At 39.5% G+C, this 15,095-nt stretch overlaps 1 protein-coding gene across 1 annotated transcript; it reads right to left on the bottom strand.

Moving 5' to 3' along the window:
• Nucleotides 1-399: 399 nt before the first annotated feature.
• nfkbiz (nuclear factor of kappa light polypeptide gene enhancer in B-cells inhibitor, zeta) lies at nucleotides 400-13,016 on the bottom strand (the record flags this gene model as incomplete). The annotated part of the gene is made up of 10 exons (XM_083937976.1): nucleotides 400-4,403; nucleotides 4,798-4,965; nucleotides 5,054-5,164; nucleotides 5,918-6,087; nucleotides 6,170-6,233; nucleotides 8,162-8,308; nucleotides 8,397-8,502; nucleotides 10,671-10,996; nucleotides 11,399-11,487; nucleotides 12,938-13,016. The coding sequence occupies 10 exons, from the start codon at nucleotides 13,014-13,016 to the stop codon at nucleotides 4,365-4,367; spliced, it is 1,299 nt and encodes a 432-aa protein (XP_083794102.1). The 3' UTR covers nucleotides 400-4,364.
• Nucleotides 13,017-15,095: the final 2,079 nt, after the last annotated feature.

Genomic DNA, 15,095 nt, shown 5'->3' with positions numbered 1-15,095 from the left:
AACTCCATGACAAACAGAAGTTCTGATGATACTTAGTGTGAAGGGGCTGATGGTGTAGAGGTTAGTGCCAGAGTTGGCAGCCAGAAGACACAGGTTCAAGTCCTGCAGAAAGTTCAGATGATTTTGGCAAAAAATGGCTTTTTTACCTAAAAAATGCAAAAAAAAAAAGCTCAAATTGAAAGAATTTCTTTTTTCCTTCTCCCAGCTTCCTTCCTGTCTACGATTGCTATCTCCCTACACTACAACCTAGTCTTCCTAACAACCCATCTACCGCCATGTCCTACGTTTGACACTCTCCGTGGCCACTGCCACCGATGACTGAGCCTCCCTAACGACACACATGAACTTACATTCTTTTGTCTTTAAGAGCATCTCTTATCACCTCACACCATCTGATCACAGGAAAATAATGTTTGATGTTATATTTGTTATTCAACTGCTCCATGACTCATTCAAAGATGGAGAATTATATTCATTTCAAATTCTTAACCTCTTATAGTTTAACCAAGCTCTTAACTCCCTGATCTAAAAAGTTTTGTGCTCAACATTAAATGTGTCATTCATTTTGGCCGACGTCCCTAAAACTTCTTGTACGACATCAGCATCAAACTAACAACCTCCCGTCTTCTAACCCAAAACTATACACATTGAGCTAAGAGATCTGAACCCATGCTTTCTGTTTGGTAGAGATCACCACTTCCTGTGTACGACACTGACAGCTATCACTGATGACATAGATTATTCTATGCAAAAAAACTCACATGTCCACCTGAATAATGTAGAGCGCAACTGATGCATTGGTCAGGTCAAAAGATGGCTGACATTTTGCTGGATCTAAATAAATAAATCTGCTGCACAGCAAGAGAATCAAACCAACAACCTCCTGTCTTCAAACCCAACACATAATATATTGAGCTAACTGAGCTGAGGCCTTACAGGCTGTTTGGTCAATATCACCACTTTGTGTTCTCTGTATCCAACATTGACAGAAATGGATTTTTCTGTTCCAAAACAAGTTTCTATATCAACCTGACGAATGTAGAGCCCAATGATGCACTGGTCAGGTCAAAAGAAGGCTAACATGTTGCTGTATCTAAATAATTAAATGATCTGCACAGCATAAGTATCAAACCAACAACCTCTGGTCTTCAAACCCAAAACTCTACACATTAAGCTAACTGATCTGGCATTTCTTTTGCTGTTTAGTAGAAATCACCACTCTCTGTGGACTGATATCACTGCTGATGTAGATTTGTCTGTGCCAAAAAGCTTATATGACAAATGTAGAGCCCAATTGATGCATTGGTCAGGTCAAAATATGGCTAACATGTTGCTGTATCTAAATAAATAAATCTACAGCACAGCATAAGTATCAAACATACAACCTCCTGTCTTCTAACCCAACACGTAATAAGTTGAGCTAACTGATCTGAGAGCTTGCTTGCTGTTTGGTAGAAATTACAACTCTCTTTGTACAACATTGACTGATATCACTGCTGATATAGATTTGTCTTATATGACAAATGTAGAGCCCACTTTATGCATTAGCTAACATTTTGCTTTATCTAAATAAATAAATGTACTGCACAGCAGGAGGATCAAACCAATAACCTCCTGTCTTCAAACCCAAAGCTCTACACATTAAACCAACTGATCTGGTGCTTCACATGCAGATTGGTAGAGATCACAAGTCAGTCTTCTATGGATACATCATTGACAGATATCACTGCTGAGATTGATATTTCTGTGCAAACATCTCAACCTGACAAATGGAGCGCCCAACTGATGCAGTGGTCAGGCTATAGATGGCTGACATGTTGCTGTATCTAAAAAAAAACAAAAAAACATCTGCACACCATAAGCATCAAACTGACAACCTCCTGTCTTTGAACCCAACACATCCAACTCACAAACCTGAATAAAGCATTGACATAAATCACTGGTGAAATAGATTTTTCTCTGCCAAACAGAAGCTCATACATCACCCTGATAAACTGATGCATTGGCCAGGCCAATAAACATTTGATTGATAAATATCTTCAAATGAACAGCTCAAGTTTCAAACAGACAACCTCATGTCTTCTAACCCAGCACCTTTCACATTGAGCCAACAGTTTACAACAGTGGCTCCTGTTTGGTAGATATCAACACAAAGTCTTCTCTGTGTACAACACTGGTAGATATCTCTGCACTGCACGTTTCAAACTGACAGAAAATTCATTGTCCTCACTAATCTATCAGTCAAGATCTTATTGACAGACGTCACTGCCGATATTGATATTGACGTAGGACCTCAAAAGTTTAGTCCCATGTAAGAATCAAACCCACAACCTCCAGTCTTCTAAACTGTCCTCTCTCTCCTTGCACTATCTGAAACAGTTCTTTGCCTACCTGACTTCTTCCCTTCAGATGTTTGATCCTAAGGATTGAATCCCCATCCTCTGGTCCTCTGACCCGTCTTCTATCCTCCTTGAATGAACGTGGAATTGTCTCATGGGTGAATGTCTGTTGTGCGTTACTCCAACCTCCTGAATCATTTTCTGTTTGTTCTCAGGCCAAAGAGCTGCAGAGTTTGCACAACCTGCGCAGACTCCAGGACCTCACCACGTGGGTTAAGAAGGTACGTCACCTCCCTCTGGTGTTCAGTGTCATTTGTTCCTAGAATTTTTCACCTGTGCTGTGTGTTTGTGTCTTTCAGAGTGCAGAGCTGGACTGTGAGGAGGGACTTGGCAACGTGGCCCAGAAACAGAAGTTCTTCTTTCTGGAAAACAACTCACCAAGGTCCACAAGCAGGTGAATGAATCAAAATATGACAACTACACAAGAGATGAGAAATAACATTTATTTAAAGTAAAAATAGAAATACAAAAATGTGGAAGTACAGGTGATGCATTCTAGTAACAAACAAAGGAAATCGTACTAAACATATACAGTATTAAAGTAAAAGTACATAATACTATATACAATTTACTGGTGTAGCTGAGTATATATATACACACACTAATAACTTTAGTTGCTAAATACAGTCTGTAGTGGAATCCAAATGAAAAATGTTCCTGCAAAGGCAGAACAGGCAGACTTTAGGTATAAAGTAATAAACAACTATAGTAAATGTACTTTCCACCAATAAATGAAAGTAAGTGCATGGACAAATCCTGTGTTAAAGGCATGCTCAGACACACTGAGGCAGTTTGTGTACACCGTGCATTTACCTCATCAGGATGTACATTTTGTTTAGTTTGCAAAATTATTATTAGTGCCCTTGTTTAATTTGGCTTAACTATACCTAAGACTGATGCAATGGAAGCTAATAAAGATATATCTATTTAACTTTGATGGATCTTGTTGTTTTTTTTAATCAAAAGAAGAGAGAAGAAAATGTTTCAGTTAACTTCATTATTCTTGTTTTAACAAGAACAGCTAAACACGTATGGCACAGGTTTGACCTCGGCACGTTAGGCACCCGTGCTGGGTTCAAGACTGCTGGTGCCAGTGTGCAGACGTCACCGTTAGTGTAGCTCGTTCGTAGAATAGATCGTCAGTAGTAGCGTACGTTGCGAGTGAAAGTGTGATCGTAGACATGAAGGGGGCGATGGAGGGAGGAGGAGGAGAGGAACCAAAAAAATGTGGGCGATGCATTTGGATTTATTAAACTGAGGAATACAGTGATGCATATGACCATCAAAAGGTAATACTAACACACACACACACAAATGTACGTTGTTACACCTCTAAACAATTTCAGTTTGAAATGTCATGAATATTTCACAACCATTTGATAACAAAATAAAGTACAGCTGCGTGGTCCCATTCTGTCACTACAGGGTTTGAACACCTGTTTGTTTTTTTACATAAAGAACAAAGAAAATTAAACCTTTGAGGACACGCAGACATTTTTATAGATACGTGATGGATATATTAAAGACGCTAAATGGAATACATACAGAAAACATAGTATAACATATTAACTGTTAATGTATTTGCAAATAGAATCATATGAAGCCTTATTACTGCCTTTACCTGCACCAACAATAAACCAGAACTATGTTAAACATTTTCAAACAAAGCCTTTTAAAATAAAGAAATCCCACGATTGAATCCTTGATAACAATGAAAAAAAGAAAAAGTCAGAAAATTATCCAACACACAGATTTAAAGAGCGTGTTTGCTCATTGTATGTTCATCCACTTAATGTCTAAAACAATAAAAGGTTAATAAACAAAAGGACACATTCACTTTCTTTGTGAGCATTACATGGTAATGAACAATTTGGCGTGTTCCACTGAAACAACCATCATCTGCCTGGTGTTGGCAAATATAGCGATAGACTGGACTGTCTGACTGACAGTGTTCTTGGGCTTCACTTAAGCACGGAAATGTTTGCCTTTCAGGATCTGACGCACCTGGAAATAAGAAGGAAATGATCAGTCATCCTGTCAAATGAAGGAGTTAGATTCAACACACACTGTAGTGTTTCGACTTTAAGGAAAGTTCTTTTTCACAGTTTTGTTTCTTGTAGTTTCCAGGGAATCAAGGAGATAATAATGGATATTAAGTAAAAGAGGACGCTATTAAAATGAACAACAATTATAAATAAACATTGAATAAAAGAAAGCAATAGTGATAAAAAATGGAACAAATGTAATAAAGAAAATAAAGGAAATGTGCAGTTACAAAATAACCCTAACAGTAAAGGATAAAAGAGAAGATTGGTCACATTTGTTTTGAATATTTCCGTTATGCTAATGTAAAAAAACGTAGCCTTTACAGTGTGTTTTCAATAGTGACGCGCCCTACCTTCTCACCGACGGGTCCTTCAGGCACCAGCTGAGACGGCAGTTCGTTTTCAAAGTTCCTGGTCCCGGAGTCGGCGCCTTTTCTCATCAGCAGCTTCACCGCTTCCACTTGGGCTTTATGATTCTGCAAAGAGCTCACGATGTGCAGCGCTGCGTTTCCACTGAAGGTCTGAAACACACACAGATGCAGAATAAACACACGCAGTTCATGTGTTACACTGAGTTCACTTTGACGTCTTTAAAACAAAGCAACCTACCTTATCATTCACAACTGACAGTGACGACGGCTGGTCAAGGAAAATGTTTAACAGCTCCACGTTTGGCTCTTCAGAAGCCATGTGAAGACATGTCCTTCCACTTTTTAGATCCTGCAGAAGTGAAAAACAAAGCAGATGACCCCTTTAACATGTTGTTGTTGTTGTTGATGTTTTTAAAAGGAAGAATATCATCTGCAGCTCAACGTGACTAAAACAAAGGAGCTCGTAGTGGATCTGAGCAGGGTGAAAGCACCTGTGACCTCTGCCTCCATCCAGCGGGTCCCTGTAGAGGAGTATAAGTACCTGGGGGTGTACTTCAATAATAAGTTTAACTGGTCTAGATACGCCGAGGCAGTCTACAAAAAGGTCCAGAGTGGACTCTTCTTCCTGAGGAGGCTGAGGTCCTTTAACATCTGCCGGACGATGCTGAGGATGTTTTATGAGTCTGTTGTGGCCAGTGCGAGCTTCTTCGCTGTCACATGCTGGGGCAGTGGGCTGAACAGACTGAACAAACTGATCTGAAGGGCCGGTGATGTCCTGGGGGAGGAGCTGGACACCCTGACGACCGTGGCAGAGAGGAGGATGCTGTCTAGGCTCCGGTCTATCCTGGACAATGTCTCCCACCCTCTCTAGGACACACTGGCCCAGCAGGAGACTCCTCGCACCCAGATGCACCACAGGAAATCTTTCCTGCCTGTGGTCATTAAACTACACAACGCTGTCACCTCCTCTCTGTGATTCAGACTCAACCACAGACAATCTTTGATCTTGTATATATTTCACTGCTTGTAATTTGATATTTCTCATATATTTATACACCCTCCTCGCACCACAGAGTGTTTCCCCAGTAGTTTTAATAGTTACCTTTGTCCCACATGAGGCGCCCATGAGCAGCAGAGTCTTAATGCACTCCTCGTACATGTGCGTCCTCTGCTCCAGCTCCTTTTTCTTAAACGCACACAGATTCTTCAGACTCCTCCGCTCTTTAACCACGCCGTTGTGACACAAGACGGCTGCATGCAGCGGGGTGAAACCTTCCAGACAGAAAACAGGGGTATTTTACCACAAATCAGAAATACCAGGTTTTCACTTCAATAATAATAAAAAAATTCTCACCATCATAATTGAACATTTCGATGTCAATCAGCTGCCCGCTCCCCATTAGGGTCCTCCAGATGCTCTGTGGAGATAAGCAGCAAAAAAGGAAATCAGGAAAGTGACGACAAGGAACAATCTTTAATCTTAATAGTCATATTTGTCTATATGCTGTAGTGCCTGTTTATATACATATGATATGACATAACTTCTTGTGTTTTCATCTTAGTCTCACGAGTGCAGAGTTACAAAAGATGTGAACAAGATATTGGTTTAAGTCGAGGTTTACTTTTTTTTATTCCCCTCGTCACCTGATGAATCATAGGAAGAGCTCAGCACATACAGAGCTGAAGAAACATTCAAATAAGGGACAATATTATCTAACAGTTACTGATAAATATGAGAAATGGACAAGAACTACTTTAAAAGTATTAATAGATATTATCCAGCAGCAGAAACACTAAAAATAAGATCTGATTTTGAGTGTAATCCCTGTTGTTTCTGTCTTCAAGAACCTGAAACTTTGACATTCATGTTCCACGATTTGAGCTAAACCTGAATGATTGCTGTTAAAATTGATAATGTCAATTGGTTTAGACGTGTCGTGCTATAGAAATCCACTGGATGGCACTGTGTCCCCAACAGTGGAGATAAAAATTAGAAAAAAAAGTATTAATTCTTGATTTATTATGAAATACTGTTATTTTGCATTGTTCAGAATGTCATAGAATATATGATGTGATTATACAACTGCTGTACTATTCTATGCTGTACTAGCATAGAATAGTACAGCTTTGTCTTTCTGTAATGCATTTTAATTCATGACATGTTGACATGTTGTGCTGTGAAGCACTTTGAGTCTGCCTTGTGTATGAAAAGTGCTGCACAAATAAAGTTGCCTTGCATGTTTTTTTTCACTTTAACTTCAACAAAGTAAAAGAATAATGTCCAAAAATGTGTAAATCAGCCATAAGCCTGTCTAAAGCTGCCGTGGCATCATTTACTGTAGTATGTCGACAAGGTTTAAAAAAAATTGAAATTATAGCATGTTGCAAAATGTTTAAATCACTGGTAGGATGTTACAGAGATAATTACATTTTTCAAGTCAGGAAAAGTCACATTATTGTGTCTACAAAGAAAGCAAAAAACGTTCTGCTCATCCTGCAGTGACACACAGATGCAGTGCCGTCCTAAACACCTGTTGTGTTCAGTCTCATACTGCACATGTTCTCTAACCCCCAGTGGATCATTCATGCACTGCACACAGAAGAGCTCAAAAATGGCGGCTTTTGAAAAATGTACAGTGAGAATATCATTTATGGGTATATTCCTACTTCTGTTTCAAGACTGTTGACCAAACATGATATAATGGTCCAGCTGTTGGATAGTTTAGGATTCTCAAAATTCAACATTTTAAGGTGTTCTTACCCAACCTAAAATAATTAACACTATTAATAAACTCATGGATGTTGAAGGCCTTCACCAAAGGACTCCGACTATTAAGTTCCACAGCTAATTGGGCTGACTCTGCCTTTGAGTTTACATGTGTTATGGTAAATACATCAGATCACTCATTGTTGTTAATATGCTCCATGCATTTAATGTTATTCTATCATTTCATAAGATAAGTTTGTCAAATAGGGATAAAGGTAGTGATGCTAAGAATAAATGAGCAATTATTAAATAACTTAAAAAGGTTTGATATAATAAATATTCACTGGTGTTTATATTACATATTGAATGTTGTTTCCATTATATATTTGATGAAACATATATATATATATATATATATATATATATATATAACAGTTTGCTTTCTCTACATTTCTGAGATGTTTTCAAAGTACTTTGGTAAATATTTAGAGTAAATATGGAGAAAGAAATACTGGTAACTGCTGGTGTCATGGTAACAAAATGACGTATGCTGGCATAGTAACATGTTACCTGCTTATTGCAGTATATGGTTTGTACTCTTCTGAGTGAGGACATTAAAGGGTTAAAGCTCACTGTTACCTGAAGGGTGAGAAAATGTCCTTTCTCAGCACACAGGTGCAGAGGCGAGCGGCCCCAGAGGTCTCGGGTGTTGAGCTGGGCTCCGTGTGTCAGCAGGTCCCGGACTATGAACTGCTGATTGGCGGCAGCTGCTATCTGAAGGGCTGTCTGTGCACAAATCATACAGGTTTATAGTCTCATTGGATGTATTCGATCAACTGAGATGAACTCATTTAGGCCCTGATAAGTTTTGTACCTGGCCGTTATGCTCTTTAATGTCCAGAGAGCCACATCCAGCCATTTTTGTAGCAAGCACATAAGCCAGGGCCCGTTTCCCCTGTGCCACGGCGATGTGCAGAAATCTGACCGTTGGAAAGGAAAACAGACAGTTATCCACATGCAAATCATGTCCGCACGCAGAGGTTATTCTAGTCAGGTCTGCATTTGTTACAACAACAACTTTGAGTGGCAGAAGCTGCACCGATTAACACTTTATCCATGACTTTTACCTGTCTATTCCAGCTCTTTATCCATGACTTTTACCTGTCTATTCCAGCTCTTTATCCATGACTTTTACCCATCTATTCCAGCTCTTTATCCATGACTTTTACCCATCTATTCCAGCTCTTTATCCATGACTTTTACCTCTCTATTCCAGCTGTTTATCCATGACTTTTACCCATCTATTCCAGCTCTTTATCCATGACTTTTACCCATCTATTCCAGCTCTTTATCCATGACTTTTACCTCTCTATTCCAGCTGTTTATCCATGACTTTTACCCATCTATTCCAGCTCTTTATCCATGACTTTTACCCATCTATTCCAGCTCTTTATCCATGACTTTTACCTATCTATTCCAGCTCTTTATCCATGACTTTTACCCATCTATTCCAGCTCTTTATCCATGACTTTTACCCATCTATTCCAGCTCTTTATCCATGACTTTTACCTATCTATTCCAGCTCTTTATCCATGACTTTTACCCATCTATTCCAGCTCTTTATCCATGACTTTTACCCATCTATTCCAGCTCTTTATCCATGACTTTTACCCATCTATTCCAGCTCTTTATCCATGACTTTTACCTATCTATTCCAGCTCTTTATCCATGACTTTTACCTGTCTATTCCAGCTCTTTATCCATGACTTTTACCCATCTATTCCAGCTCTTTATCCATGACTTTTACCCATCTATTCCAGCTCTTTATCCATGACTTTTACCTCTCTATTCCAGCTGTTTATCCATGACTTTTACCCATCTATTCCAGCTCTTTATCCATGACTTTTACCTATCTATTCCAGCTCTTTATCCATGACTTTTACCCATCTATTCCAGCTCTTTATCCATGACTTTTACCCATCTATTCCAGCTCTTTATCCATGACTTTTACCTCTCTATTCCAGCTGTTTATCCATGACTTTTACCCATCTATTCCAGCTCTTTATCCATGACTTTTACCTATCTATTCCAGCTGTTTATCCATGACTTTTACCTGTCCATTCCAGCTCTTTATCCATGACTTTTACCTATCTATTCCAGCTGTTTATCCATGACTTTTACCTGTCTATTCCAGCTCTTTATCCATGACTTTTACCCATCTATTCCAGCTCTTTATCCATGACTTTTACCTGTCTATTCCAGCTCTTTATCCATGACTTTTACCTGTCTATTCCAGCTCTTTATCCATGACTTTTACCCATCTATTCCAGCTCTTTATCCATGACTTTTACCCATCTATTCCAGCTCTTTATCCATGACTTTTACCTGTCTATTCCAGCTGTTTATCCATGACTTTTACCCATCTATTCCAGCTCTTTATCCATGACTTTTACCCATCTATTCCAGCTCTTTATCCATGACTTTTACCCATCTATTCCAGCTCTTTATCCATGACTTTTACCTGTCTATTCCAGCTGTTTATCCATGACTTTTACCTGTCTATTCCAGCTGTTTATCCATGACTTTTACCCATCTATTCCAGCTCTTTATCCATGACTTTTACCTGTCTATTCCAGCTGTTTATCCATGACTTTTACCTGTCTATTCCAGCTGTTTATCCATGACTTTTACCTATCTATTCCAGCTGTTTATCCATGACTTTTACCTATCTATTTCAGCTCTTTACCCATGACTTTTACCTGTCTATTCCAGCTCTTTATCCATGACTTTTACCTATCTATTCCAGCTCTTTAACCAGGACTTTTACCTATCTATTCCAGCTCTTTATCCATGACTTTTACCTATCTATTCCAGCTCTTTATCCATGACTTTTACCTATCTATTCCAGGTCTTTATCCACGACTTTTACCCATCTATTCCAGCTCTTAATCCATGACTTTTACCTATCTATTTCAGCTCTTTATCCATGACTTTTACCTATCTATTTCAGCTATTTATCCATGACTTTTACCTATCTATTCCAGCTCTTTATCCATGACTTTTACCTATCTATTCCAGCTGTTTATCCATGACTTTAACCTGTCTATTTCAGGTTGTCCACACTGCCAACTCTCTCATCAATACATACGTGTCACCATCTGCATCTTGCATGTTCAGCAGCTCAGGAGAAAGTCCTCCAACCCTCTGCTCCTCTCGTTGGATTTGCCAGTGAAATAAGGTGATTTTCAGAGAAGCTGGAGTCGCTTGTTCCTGCAGAGCTGGATGTTGCACTTGTTGTTCGGTGATGTGACCATTTCCAGGATAAGCAGGGAGGGAGTGATTGGTAATATTGGGGTTGACTGGTCCCGGAGGGCCCAGCAGGTAATGACTCAGATCATCAGCAAAAGCTTCGGATTTTGCGGATTTAAATTTATGCACCAAGTTGTTGTCGTCGTCCTGCAAGCCGCTCCGTTTCTGAAAGAGCACAAATTGATGACAGAGTCATTTTATGCCAACATGTGGATGTCATTTTTGGCATTCTACAGTCTATGTTTGTAACAAACCCACATCTGGTGCTGCCTGTAAATTGTTTGCATACTAATAACTTGAACTTTGTTGTCTGTTATATCAGTGAAGTGGAGGAATGTGCAACTTCTTCCTCATACTGAACGAACCTGGTTTTCCTCATAAACAACAAAACTAGAAAGGCAAACACAGATACAAAGAAATAAGACATGGCCTGATAGATAAAACAAGAATAATGAAGTTAATTGCAACATTTTGTGGGATGTCCAAACCCAGCTTGTGTTAAACTTGTCGCCTACTTGTTATCCTGTCCGTGGGCTTGTACAAATACCTGTTCTACCTGTGACGTACCTTGCGTCTCATCGTGAGCAGCTCTTTCACGGTCCTCTTGGGCACAGTTTGGACGTATTCTGGGGGCCTGGTGTCACTGAGAAGAAAGCCTGAGGGGGGAAAACAAAACCTGAGTCTTAAACACGTGGAGATTGACAACAAACATACACACACACCGTATTATGCAAATAAGAAGAGGTGGAAGAAGTATTTACATTCTTTACTTACTGTAAGTACAATTACCACAACTCCTGAATGCAAAATTGCTACACTTTACTGTACTTTACTGTAACTTAGTTCAGTCAGAAATGCTGCTACACTTTAACACTGTTATCACTTCTTTAGTTTGTACTTATTTTATTTCAACATGCTGCTAAACTGCACGCTGCGTATTGTTGTATATTGTATAAACCTACGCTTAACCACAATGTCTATTGCACTCTGTCACACTTAGTTATTGTTTGATTTATTTTACGTTAGCTTTATTTTGATTTGATTTATGTGTTTATGCTTATTGTCACTCTGATCCTTTCCCATCTTTGTATTGAAACTGTTGCACAATCATTTCCCTCGGGATAAATAAAGCTGCTTGAACCTTGAATTGCTACTAGAGTGAAAGTTTACAGAAGTATTATCAGATAACTTAAAGTACTTAAAGTATCAACAGTAATGCAGAAGGGCTCCTTTAAAAGTATTTAATACATACTAGTCTGATTTCATCCCTTAAGAAAACATGGAAGAGCATTTTTATGTTACAGATACTTCTTACTCCTGGGTAGATCCCTATAGAACTGTAAGTGTCGCATATGCTTTTGATGTAAAAAGTAACCGAGTCAAAGTAGCATTAAGTTTGAAATACTCAAGAACAGTACGTCAGAATTGTGTTCAGTACTTGAGTAAATGTACTCGGCTTTATTCGACCAATGCCAAGGTCCGGCAACGAGCTGTCCGACAGCAAATCCTACATTTTGAAATTGAAGAGCGTAAAGTTAAAGAAATAGGTGTTTGAATGTTGTTATTAAAGGTCAGGTAACACCATCACTGGCAGATAAAGTGTTATTCTTCTTTGGAGGATTTGTAAATGGAAGATTGCTTCTTGTGCACGCGAGGTTTTATTTCTTTACTTTACTCACAACGTTTCAATATTCATTTCCACCCAGGGGTGAGCTTTGCTTAAAGCAGCCGAACCATCAGGGGGTCAAAGAGCAAAGATCACGGTCTAGGTTGACCCTTAAAGGGGATCGAGTGCGACAATTCACTTATTGACTTTTATGTCGGTGACAACAGCAGTTCTATCTATTCACGTGATTTATTTTGAGCATTAAAAAACACGTTTAAACTTGTCTTCTGGTTGGAATAAGCACACATCCTCGGTGCGGTTAGAGTTTGTGAAGTGTTCTCTAATGTCAATAGCAGCAGGACTTCCTCATTCCCCTGTGTCGAAAACAACACAAGTGGAATCAAACGTTCAGGAGCGACGCGATTATGTGTGTGGGTTCAATTTCATACTGGTGAAAGAAGTGAATTCAATTACCATTATCACAAAAAAGAAAAACTGACCTCGGTGGTTTTGGTTGAAGTTGGTCTCCATTGGCAGAATGTGGTTTCCTCTGGTGTCGTTCCATCCTGGGTCCAACATGTTTAATGAGTCATTTATTAACAGCTCTACCTGGAACTGACGCGCTTCCTTCCCTCCCACACCTGGAATGTGAAAGGGGTTTGTCGACACGGTGCAGTGCGGCGTCAAAGACGGGCTGATAAGAAAAAGACTGGCTCACCTGCCTGCACCTCTCTTCAGATATGAGGAACTACGGACACACACAAAAGGTCCCACACCTGGCTCCACTTCCTGGTGCAAGAGTACAAACACGAGTCACTTTCCACAGAAAAGGTCTTAGAAATGTTGTCATTCCTGAAAGTCAATCCTGGATCTAATGCTACAAGGCAAATTTAGTTTAATCTCTTTTAACTGCTTTAACTGTGGACAGATATCATTAAATTTCAAGCTGATTTAACAACTAAATGGTCTCTAACAGAAGCTAATACGGCCAAAATCATGGCATATGTTGATAAAGATGCCACAAAACAGCATGTTTTCTTGTAATCCATTAAATTAATAAATATATATATGATATAACATAGTAAAACCTATTCAAACACAAGGCACTGAGGGTCAGTTCATATGTAAATAAGCTCAATGTGTTGCATGCATAAGCAAAGCCACTGTACAGTAGGCTACAGCCTTTACTAGTGATTAATAGCTGCAGGGCAAACTTGCATTTCAATCATAAAAATGAGACTGAAAGCACAGAAATCAGTTGTAAACCTGTTGACTTGTTTTTTTTTTGTTGTTGAAACATTTATATTGTTGTAGTGCTTTTTAAAACAAAACCAACATTATCTAAAACACCACTGATGGACAAACGGGTGCTTCACACAACCATAACAGCGATTTTCTCCGTTTCATCCATGGATTCAACGTCAGCCAATATGACACTTTAAATCAGGGGTGTCAAACTCAGGCCCGTGGGCCAAATCTGGCCCGCTGTGTAATTATATTTGGCCCGCAGCATCATATCAAGGTTCTCCGAGAGCTGGTCCGTGAGTATGAAGCACATACACGTCTACTTTTCTGTTGACAAACATGAGCATCCATGCTGCCAGTCTCTGCAGACACACTTAATCCACCCCTCCCCAAAAACGACCAAAAGAAAGATGGAGAACAGGAGCTTTCAGCAGCGGTGGGAGGCAGATGATCTGTGTCTGAAGGTAAAGAGCTGTTTGTCACCGTGGCTGTAACCAAAGAATCAAACAGAAGAAACACCACGACAAGAACAAGGAGCTGCACTGGAAAGGTTCAAGGTGCATCTTTTTGTGGTGGTTTTGCATCTATTTTTAGTCATTTTGCATCTTTTTGTGCTGGTTTTTTCATCTATTTTAAGTCATTTTGCATTTTGTTTGGCTTGTTTGGCCCGCAACTTTGTCCCAGTTTTTAAATTTGGCCCTCTGTGAATTGGATTTTGACACCCCTGCTTTAAATAAAGGTATGAAAGATGAAACAGGACAAAAGCGACAAGACCGCCCCGTTTGCTCCACCCTGTGTTCAAACGAGGAACTGCATGTGTAAATCTTGAAATAAAATAATATCACAAACAAAGTCCTACATTAGTTGTAACATTTATTTATGAGTGACATTTTGAAAAGTAAGGTTATGAAGACACAAAAATCGCTGAGCAGAGAAATTGATTTGCAGAAATGATGGACACCGGAAAGTTCTGTTTATGTTGTTGTGTGCAGTAGTCTGCCAGTTTTATGTGTGATGTTTTATTTAATTATAATTTAACATGTGTTTTGGCTTCTAGAGAAAACTTTAGCATGCGTTGTGGCTCCTAGAGGGCACTTTAGCGCACATTTTGGCTCCTAGGGGGCACTTTAGCGCGCATTTTGGCTCCTAGAGGGCACTTTAGCGCGCATTTTGGCTCCTAGAGGGCACTTTAGCGCGCATTTTGGCTCCTAGAGGGCACTTTAGCGCGCATTTTGGCTCCTAGAGAGCATTTTAGCACAAGTTGTGGCTCCTAGAGGGAACGTTGGCGCGCATTTTGGTTCCTAGGGGGCACTTTAGCACGCGTTTTGGCTCCTAGAGGGCACTTAAGCACGCATTTTAGCTCCTAGAGGGCACTTTAGCACACATTTTGGCTCCCAGGGGACACTTTAGCAC

This window comes from Echiichthys vipera, assembly GCF_963691815.1.
Source record: "Echiichthys vipera genome assembly, chromosome: 23".
Classification (NCBI taxonomy): domain Eukaryota; kingdom Metazoa; phylum Chordata; class Actinopteri; order Perciformes; family Trachinidae; genus Echiichthys; species Echiichthys vipera.
Note: the sequence above shows the minus strand (reverse complement) of the source record. Positions and strands in the feature narration are given on the sequence as shown.